Source organism: Melopsittacus undulatus, chromosome 6 (assembly GCF_012275295.1).
Source record: "Melopsittacus undulatus isolate bMelUnd1 chromosome 6, bMelUnd1.mat.Z, whole genome shotgun sequence".
NCBI lineage: Eukaryota > Metazoa > Chordata > Aves > Psittaciformes > Psittaculidae > Melopsittacus > Melopsittacus undulatus.
The window spans coordinates 3,632,659-3,642,873 of NC_047532.1; the positions used below are offsets into that span (position 1 = coordinate 3,632,659).

The following is a 10,215-nucleotide window of genomic DNA, read 5'->3' on the forward strand; positions in this document are numbered from 1 at the left end:
TTCTGGGATGCTGTGATCACCACATTAACCATAACCGAGTGTCACCACAGCAGAACCACGCAGTGCCTCGAGCTGTGCTGTGGTGCTGCCGGTACCGCCTGCCCTGCACAGCGCCCCAGCAGCCGCTCTACCAGCACCGTACCCCCCCCCCCCCCCGTACCGCCCGGCGCCCGGAACGGGTTTCGCCGGTCATGCGTGCACCGGAAGCGGCGGCCCCGATGGCGGCGCACATCCGGCGCCGACTCTCCGCGCCGCGCGTTGTCCGCCCATGGCCGCCTCCGTGGTGAGTCCGCCGCGCCGGCCTCGGGAGGGGAGCTGCGTGTGGGGCCGGGGCCTTGTCCGCCCTGGGGCGAGGGTGCTCCACGTAGGGCAGAGGGGAGGAGCTGATACCGAGGGCGAGGCCGCAGGGGGAAGAGGGTGGGGAGGGAAGCGCCTCGGGCCGGCGGTGTGTGCGGAGGACAGGCCCGGTGCCGTGTGCCTTCGGCATTGTACGGGGCCGGGGTCGGGCGGTGGTTGTGTGGTCCGTGTGACAGACACCGTCGGCAGAGGCCGTCTAGGTTAGCATAGAATCATAGAATAGGGCTGGAAAGGGCCTTAAGATCATCCAGTTCCAGTGGGCAGGGACACCTCACACTAAACCATATCACCCAAGGCTTCATCCAACCTGGCCTTGAACACTGCCAGGGATGGAGCATTCACAACCTCCCTGGGCAACCCATTCCAGTGCCTCAGCACCCTCACAGTAAAGAATTTCTTCCTTAGATACAGTCTAAACCTCTACTGTTTAAGTTGGCTGTTTTCTTGGTGGTGTCCTCAGAGTCTTCAGGGGGAGAGGTTTTGGTTGGGTGAGTTGGTTTTAATTATGCCTTTCTATTAAATATTAGGAAGAAAGATTCCCGAGTGAGGTGGTTAGACACTGGAACAGGAGGCCGGAGAAACTGGGAAAGCTCCGTTCTCTGAGATGTTCAGAGCATGACTGGAGATAGGACACTGAGCAGTCAGGTCTGGCTCTGAAGCTGCTCAGGCTTTCCAGTTGTCTCTTCTTTGAGCAGGGATTTGGACCTCCTGAAGCTTCTTCCAATGTAAATTGTTCTCAGAATTCAAAAACGTATTCCAGGCTATGGTGATAAAGAACTTGTCAGGAGTATCAAAACTGCCAAAGCGTATTTCCCATTTGACATCCACTGCAGGTACCCTAACAGCTCATTGCAGTCTCCTGCATTTCCATAATGCTCTTCCTCACGGTCTTTCAGTTCTGGCTGTTTGGCAGCTAAATGGCAATATTTGGCTGCTGGTTAGAAAGTGTATGTGTGCAAGGGTGTGCTGATTGAGACTAACAGCTATCTACTTTAAATAACATTAACAGGCTGAGTTATAATCACTGTTCCTCTAGTGGGAGGTCTCATACTCTGTCTTACAGTGCCAAAGAGTTTCTCTTGGCACTTGCTGGAGTGCATTATCTTTGAGATGAGTTTGCTGTAGATGTTTGGAATTGGCCTGTGGCTTCTGAATTTGCTGGCAAAGATAGGAAGATGAAGAGCAGGCTTGTGCCCTTATAGGAGAGCAAAAGAAAAGTATATAGTAACATGAGAGTATTTGGTTTTGTGGAGTGAGCAGGAATTATTTGATAGGCCTATAAGTTGCAAATACTGAAAATATAATGCTGAAATAGAATAATTATAAAGGGTGGTATTTTAAACAGAGTATCTTAACAGAGACAACACAGGTTTATAGATATAAGGGCAGGAAACTGAGAATCCAGGATGTCACAGTTCAGGATCTGTAAGAAATCAAGGACCAAACAGCCAAACAAACTGAACAAAATAACTGGATGAGATCACAGTGCAGGGATGTAACAACAAAGGCTGTTACTTGTGGATGAATATAAGTTGAGAGACGTGAGGAGAAGTGTTAGGTTTTTATCTGTGGATATAGCTCTAGAGTGACTGACACTGGAATACATTCAGCATGTGTGCATGTTCTCTCTCCATCTCATTTTTCTGTCTATATATCTACATATATATATATACACTCACATTTTATATATGTGTGTACAAAGGTGTTTTAAAAAATGAGACTGTGGAGTGTGAGACTATCACAGTGTGATGGGGTTCTTGCTGATTTTCAGAAACACATTGAATAAATCTTGTTCCTTAACTTTATTTCAGAACAGCATCACAGCAGCAAATATTTCCCCTGAATACTTGCACATTCACACCACTTGCAGCCAGCTGTAGCCCATTTTGTAGTGTAAATATTTGCAATTTAAATGCAATCAATATATCAGTATTCAAAGTGAATCATAAAGCTGTCACCTGGCTAAAATGTGATACCTCCTGAAAGTAGAAAGGGAGTTTGGGATCAATTTCAACATTATTTGATACAATTTCTCAGTGAGAGTGGAAAAGACCAACCAAGGTGACTTGCTGGAGAAATCACCTAGATAACCAGGCTGCAAAAAAGTTGCCTAAGTAATTTGGTATGATTTCTTCTCTCCAGGATTTCAAAACCTACGTGGATCAAGCTTGCAGAGCTGCAGATGAATTTGTCAACATTTATTATGAGACAATGGATAAAAGAAGAAGGGTATGTAGCTATTGTAACCGTAGTTAGGACCGTCTTGTGCATCTTTGCTGGCTTTTCGAACTACCTTTACACTTGAAAGCACCCAGAAGTTGGTTACTGTGTATCCTATTGCCTGAGTTGAGACCTCGGCTCCTCATAGAATGCCCCACAGAGGATTTTGTGTTACTGAGCAGCACTGTTATAAAAAGTGCCCTTTTAGAAAGTGCCTTTGACTTTGTAATGATAATAGTTCAGTTTGTGTCCAGCTGTGTTTTACAGGTACAGGGTTTGGTCAACACAGGCAGATAAAACTTGCTTTGTTTGTCTCTGAGGTCAAGATTCAGGTTAACTTTTTCCCAAACTACTTTTCTTAGCAGTTATCACTTCTGTTCCTGGGGGTCTTGAGGAGCCTTTATTTCCGGAGGGCATTTTATCTATCAAAATAATAGAAGAAGTTAATAATTCACAACATTCCTTATTCAAAGAATATTGGTTTGTATGTTGTCCATTCTATGCATTTACACATTTTCCCCAAATATATATTTTCAGGCTTTAACAAGACTTTATTTAGACAAAGCAACGTTAATTTGGAATGGTAATGCAATGTCTGGGCAAGAAGAACTGAGTAAGTTCTTTGAGATGTTGCCATCTAGTGAGTTCCAGGTTAACGTGTTGGACTGCCAGCCTGTTCACGGTAAGCTTGTATATCCACTTCACTCGTTTATTTGTCAGTCTTTTTGTAACTGTTGAAGGTGAACTGCAGTTGTAATAGTGTTTAATCTTTCTTTTGGAACAAGCTGAGAAAAAATGCTGAGGGTTGAAATGTCAAGTTGTGCATAAATAAAACACAAATCAAGAGATGCAGCAAATCCACACTTTTTCTCATGTCTGGGAAAATATTTTAAGGACTTTTCTGTGAAGTTCATATATATGATGTCTTTTCATGTACTGAAAAAGTCTGGTGTATCAGGTTGTGTTGTACTTGACAGTGTCTGAGAGTTGAGACCTCTACTGTAGCCTCTGATGCTGACCTGCAGTATAATGTGGAACAGATTGTTAACCTGTATGTACTTTGATTTCTTTACACCTAGAATAGATGTCAAGTTCTTTGGGTTTCTCATTAATAACTGCTATAGGAAGGCTTACATAATTGAGAAGTTAATGAATTATTTCTAATGGACATTTTGGGAATGTAAGGAAAAAGCTTGTGGTCATGCACGTGTGCTTCACTGTGAAAAAGATATAATCTTGAATAGCAGGGACAAAAGTGTGTGCAGCTTGCTAAATATAAATATATATGTGTGTATCAATGAGTATGTGTTCTAAGCAAAAACTCAGGTGGTTCTTACAGTGCTCTAAAATGAACATGAGATGAAAATGGAAAAGCCATTAAAAAGCAGTGCTGGCCAACAAATACACCTGTGTCTGTGCAGAAATGATGCAACAAAACTGTACTTCCCGTAAATGTGTAACCAGATGTTAGCTGACAACTAATATAACTACCATGTACATTTCCTGCTTCTTTACCTGGTAGTCTTTGAGTTGTTTTCTTAATGCTTTTTCTCCTTGGGAAGAGCAAGCTACGCAAGGGCAGACGACAGTCCTCGTGGTGACAAGCGGGACAGTAAAATTTGACGGTGACAAGCAGCGCTACTTCAACCAGAACTTCTTGCTGACAGCACAGGCCACCCCTACCAACACAGTGTGGAAGATTGCCAGTGACTGCTTCCGCTTTCAGGACTGGGCCAGTTAGTGAGGACTGGCTGAGGAAGTGACCTCTCTCACGGGACGGGTTGAAGTCAGCTGTACGGACAGCCGTTGTCCTGCATGGGGAACACTTGCTCTTCGTCTTGCGCCTGTCATTTATGGAGGGTTTATAATCAGTGTTTGAGGATTGGTCTCAATGACTTTGGGTTTAGTAAGTAAACAATCTTAAAGTGTTAGAGGTTGCTGGTGTTAGTTGAACCTAATAAAATGCTGAAGGCAGTGAGTTGCATTGGAATCATTCCTAAAATGCCTTACATGCAGCTATGCTGCCACTTCAGGCTTCTCTTATGTAATGCTGAAACTACTAATTGAATGCAAAATTCTCTTAATGGGCAATTCGGACCAAACGTATAGTTTTCCAAGTTGAAAAGATCTGTTTTTACAATAGTATCTTGCCTCTTTTGAAGAAGATGCTTGTGCATGTAGATTGAATTCTGAAAGTTACCTACTCTTTATCGTAAGAGGCTAGGAAGGATTGACTGATTTCTGATGTTTGTAGCAAATACAGCTCCTGAGTGTGTCATTTCAAATAATCCATTGGAAAGGTAGCGTTACCTTCTCTGTTACAAAAGAACTAAATAATCTCATCAGGTTTCCTTTTGTCTTGGGCTTCCCAGACTGTGGTTGTAGTTATTTTGCATCGATTTATGTGTAGGGCATGTTGAATGATTCGGAGCACCTCTGCCAACAGCTCTTGTCACATGCATGTGAAGGACTTCAAACTGATTCTTTTTGCTTTTGAAGTCTTGCAGTTGTAAGAAATGGGTCCATTGCAGCATTTCTGTTTGCTTTAACTGTTAATTCTGTTGCTATGAAGTTTAGGATATTTTTTCCCTATTCATTCTGCAAGTTTTGAATTCCTACTGTCTTTTCAGGACACATTGTAGTAAAGAAGTGGCACTGAAAGTGTGTATTACTGTGAAGCCTTCAATTTTTCTCTTCGGTACTGTTATACAGAATAGGTGCTTTGATTATTTTCAACCTAAAAGAACAGCTCTAAACACAAATACCGTCTTCCTCTCATGCAGATTTTTACTGTGGTTTCATATTAAGTATTGCCTTAAATTATTGATTCTGGAAATTTTTGTCTGTCTTGCTTGAAATTTGTGGTTTAAAGCATTCAACTGCTTTAAAACAGTTTCCAAGACTGCAAGTTAACACTGTCCATGTTAACTTGGGAACTCAAGAGTAAATCTGAGTTTCAGCAGATTTGTTTCAAACTGGTACATTTCTATTTTAAGCTGAGTAAAAAAAAATAGCTATATACCTGGGAGTGCACTTGCTTGTAACTGACAACACATGGGGGAACTTGTAACTCTGATCTTAATATACATCACAGAGGCAACAGCAGCCTGAATGCAAAAGCACTTATGACTGTGGCTCGCTTGTTTTATGACTTAAATCAAGAAAACTGTGAAAATGAGCATTATCCAGCTTGTGTAAGACATCATAAAATGTGCAGTTTGCATTAGAGTCTCACGAATAATGGGATGTTTAGGTGAAATGAGTGGTTTTATTTCCTTTTAAGGCACTCTGGTGCCTTACAGAATTAGTTACCTGTCTTTATTTGGGAGCTGTTTATGTTCTGAACTATTGTGTAACTATTTTTTTAGTCTGAAGAGTATGAATTCTTGCAAAACAGTGCAAGAAGTCCAGAATTTGTGAAAACTGTAAATACTGTAAATAGTTATTTCAGTATGTAGTAACAGGATTGGTCTGTTTAATTACTGTTTGTTCTTAACAGAGTATTCCAGGCGTCTAGATTTGTGTTTCTTCTACAAGTTGGAAAGAAAACCCTACATTTGCCTGTTACTGACAGAGCGTTGTTGAGCAATGATGCTGCTGTTCTGTGCTCCTCTGGTTTGCTGACTTGCTCTTGCTTGTATAAGCTGTGTTACACATGTGTTTGCATAAACAAAACAGGTTTTGACTGTTGAAATGTATTGATGGTTTCAACTGTTAGCATTTGCTTGTTGAACTTTGAAGGCAGTCAGCAGAACACACACTTACAGCTGTACCTGATAAGCTTGTCCTGGGAATAAATACTTATTGGATATTTTTATTCAGGCTTTTATTTGTATAGTAGTTTTTAAGCTTTTTGTATGGAGATTGGGAGATTTTGAATATATGAGGCAATGTTGCAGCCCAGTGTTCCTTTCAGTTATTTTCATGTTATTCACAGGCAAGCCACTTTAAAACCTGACTTCTGCAATGAATATTAAGAAAGAAGGGAGACTGAGCTGAGCTCTTAGGCAGAAGCTGTTCCCTGTGAGGGTGCTGAGGCGCTGGCACAGGGTGCCCAGAGAAGCTGTGGCTGCCCCATCCCTGGCAGTGCTCAAGGCCAGGTTGGACACAGGGGCTTGGAGCAGCTGCTCCAGTGGAAGGGGTCCCTGCCTGTGGCAGGGGTTGGAACTGGATGAGCTTTAAGGTTCCTTCCAGCCCAAACTGGTTTGGCATTCTATTTAAAAACAAAAAAGCCACTGCTACTTGTAACATCATTTAGGAAGCTGACTTAGCTGCACAAACCCACTTTAAACTTAGTAAGATGCATAACTGGAATTGAAGTTGGTACGTATACAAGGGGTTTTGGAGATAAACTTACTAGAAGATAATTGCTTCAGCCTAGGGAGAAGTGCCAGTTAAGTACTGCCTAGTGCCATTGTCTCCAGTGAGGATCACTTAGGGTGATTCCGTGCTACCATGACTAGCTGTTGCTCTTGTGTTTGAAAATGCTGGTGTATAAGTATTTTTATGGAGTGTAGTGATAATGGGATTAAATCAGTGATTTTACAACCGAATAATTAATGGCACAAACAAAAGATTTCTTCCATCTTAGGTGGAGAAGTTCGGGATGCTGCAGCTCTGCACTGCTTGTTAAAATGTCTGTGCTCAAAATAGCAGGAAAGAGCATCCAAATGCTTTTTATTCCATTCAGTACCAAACCATCCATCTGGTTTAGTGCTGCTGGCTCTGCTGGAATGTTCAGAATTTACAGTAGGGATCTATAAAGCAATCATGTTTGTGCTCTAAACTGTGAACAGGAGTTACTGCCACCACTTTTTTGCTGTTTTATACCAAGCTATTAATGTACAACCAGGCAGTGAAACCAAGCCAGCTGAAGAGCTGAGCACTTCCACATTCTAAATTGTGACTACTGAAGATTAAAGAGGTCTCTTTTTTTGTACATTCCTGGTGTTGTTTTTATCAGTCACTCATTTTATGTTGCTTTGTTCTTTTGGGATGCTACAGTTAAATTGGCATAAAATACTTGTGCTGTTTCTTGGAATCCTAGAATCATGGAATAGTTAGGGTTGGAAAGGACCTTAAGATCATCTAGTTTCAATGCCCCTGCATTGGGCAGGGACACTTCACACTAAACCATGTAACCCAAGGCTCTGTCCAACCTGGCCTTGAACACTGCCAGGGATGGAGCATTCACAACCTCCCTGGGCAACCCATTCCAGTGCCTCACCACCCTCACAGTAAAGAATTTCTTCCTTAGATCCAATCTAAACTTCCCCTGTTTAAGTTTCAACCCGTTACCCCTTGTCCTATCACTACAGTCCCTAATGAACAGTCCCTCCCCAGCATCCCTGTAGGCCCCCTTCAGATACTGGAAGGCTGCTATGAGGTCTCCACTCAGCCTTCTCCTCTCCAGGCTGAACAGCCCCAACTTTCTCAGCCTGTCTTCATACAGGAGGTGCTCCAGTCCTCATTGACCAACACCCCCAAGTCCTTCTCTGCAGGACTACCATGAATCTCTTCTCTGCCCAACCTGTAGCTGTGCCTGGGATTGCTCCGACCCAGGTGCAGGACCTTGCACTTGGCATGGTTAAACTTCATGAGGTTGGCATCAGCCCACCTCACAAGTGTGTCAAGGTCCCTCTGGATGGCATTCCTTCCCTCCAGTGTATCAACAGAACCACACAGCTTGGTGTCATCGGCAAACTTGTTGAGGGCACACTCAATCCCACTGTCCATGTCGGCAACAAAGATGTTAAACAAGACCGATCCCAACACTGATCCCTGAGGGACACCACTTGTTACTGGTCTCCTGCTGGACATTAAACCGTTGACCACAACTCTTTGCATGCAACCATCCAGCCAGTTCTTTATCCACCGAGTGCTCCACCTATCAAATTGATGTCTCTCCAATTTAGAGACAAGGTTGTCATGTGGGACAGTGTCAAACGCTTTGCACAAGTCCAGGTAGATGACGTCAACTGCTCCACCCCTGTCCATCATTTTTGTAGCCCCATACAAGGCTACCAGATTGGTCAGGCAGGATTTCCCCCTAGTAAAGCCATGCTGGCTGTCACCAAGCACCTTGTTGTTTTTCATGTGCCCTAGCATGCCTTCCAGAAGAATCTGCTCTGAGATTTTGCCAGGCACAGAGGTGAGACTGACTGGTCTGTAATTCCCCAGGTCACCCATTTTCCCCTTATTGAAAATGGGGGTTGTATTTCCCTTTTTCCAGTCATCAGGAACTTCACCTGACTGCCATGATGTTTCAAATATGATGGACAGTGGCTTTGCAACTTCATTCACCAGCTCCTTCAGGACCCGCGGATGGATTTCATCAGGTCCCATGGACTTGTGTACATTCAGGTTCTTAAGATAGTCTCGAAGCTGATCCTCTCCTACAGAGGACCTAAGTTCTTCGTTCTCATAGTCCCTGTATCTGCCTTCCAAGACTTGGGTGGTGTGGTCAGAGCCTTTGCCAGTGAAGACTGAGGCAAAGAAGCCATTCACAACCTCAGGCTACTCCAAATCCAGGGTAGCCAGCTCTCCCAGTAGCTCCCGGAGAGGTCCCACATTGTCCCTGGTCATTTGCTACGTACCTGTAGAATCCCTTCCTGTTATCTGTCACATCCCTAGCCATGTTTAGCTCTAACTGAGCCTTAGCTTTCCTAACCCAGTCCCTAACTTCCCAGACAACATCCCTGTGTTCTTCCCAGGCCACCTGTCCTTGCTTTCACCTTTTACAACCCTCTTTTTTCCTTCAACGTTTCCTCAGCAGCTCCTTATCCATCCAAGGAGGTCTCCTGGCCCTCCTGCTGCACTTCCTTCTGGTCAGGATGCAACAACACTCCTGAGCTTGCAGTAAGTGATCCTTGAATATCATCCACCAGTCTTGGGCCCCCCTGCCCTCTAGGGCTGTATCCCATGGAACCTTACTGACAGGCTCCTGAAGAGGCAAAAATCTGCTCTCTTGAAGTCCAGGGCTTGCTGTTAGCTTGCTGAATGCTCTTCTCACTCTCCTGAGGATCTTGAGCTGCACCATTTCATGATCACTACAGCCAAGGCTGCCCTGGATGAAGAACAGGGGTTTGTTCCAATGGTATGAATCATTTGTTCTCATGGATTTGATATGTGTACACTTCCTTATCTTGGAAGGCACAGTCTAAAGATGCTGGTTTATCAGTCATTTTCCACAGTTTAATATATTTTGTAAGTTTTGAAATTGTTTAAGACTTCTTGTGAGATTAATTAAAAAGAAATAAATGTAAAACTCTGATGTTCTGCCCTTTTATTATTATGACTTGTTTCAATGGTTTGTTCTTACGATATTAAAAGTGCAAGAAATAATTTGTGCTTCTTTATCTTTACTACTTGTGTTCAGTGTTACACGCTGTGGTTGTTGCAGCCTGGTGCTGGGGCACTGCAGATCAGGCAGGCTGTGAGCTCTGTGGGTGCTGCAGTGAAAACATATGTCAGGAATAATAACCCCATGGCAAGTGGCTCACTCATCAAGCTGTGGGCAGTGTTGAACTGGCTGCAGTAACCATCTCAAAGTGATGCTGCCCTCTAAAGTGTATGAAAGTTTAAGACTTCTGTCCAGCAAACACCTGCATGAAGTCAGACAAAATTTGTGCCAGATTC

The 10,215-nt window shown here is 43.4% G+C and overlaps 1 protein-coding gene across 2 annotated transcripts; it reads left to right on the forward strand.

The window, feature by feature from the left end:
* The first annotated feature begins 227 nt into the window (after nucleotides 1-227).
* On the forward strand, nucleotides 228-6,600 carry NXT2 (nuclear transport factor 2 like export factor 2). 2 transcript variants are annotated; one of them, XM_034064315.1, is made up of 4 exons: nucleotides 228-283; nucleotides 2,500-2,586; nucleotides 3,115-3,259; nucleotides 4,140-6,600. In XM_034064315.1, exons 1-4 carry the CDS (start codon nucleotides 269-271, stop codon nucleotides 4,316-4,318), a joined length of 426 nt encoding a protein of 141 aa, XP_033920206.1. In that variant the 5' UTR covers nucleotides 228-268; the 3' UTR covers nucleotides 4,319-6,600. The 2 variants fall into 2 exon arrangements, with proteins under 2 accessions (XP_033920206.1, XP_005144576.1); XM_005144519.4 differs by lacking the exon at nucleotides 228-283 and having other exon boundaries at nucleotides 2,482-2,586.
* The last annotated feature ends 3,615 nt before the right edge of the window (nucleotides 6,601-10,215 follow it).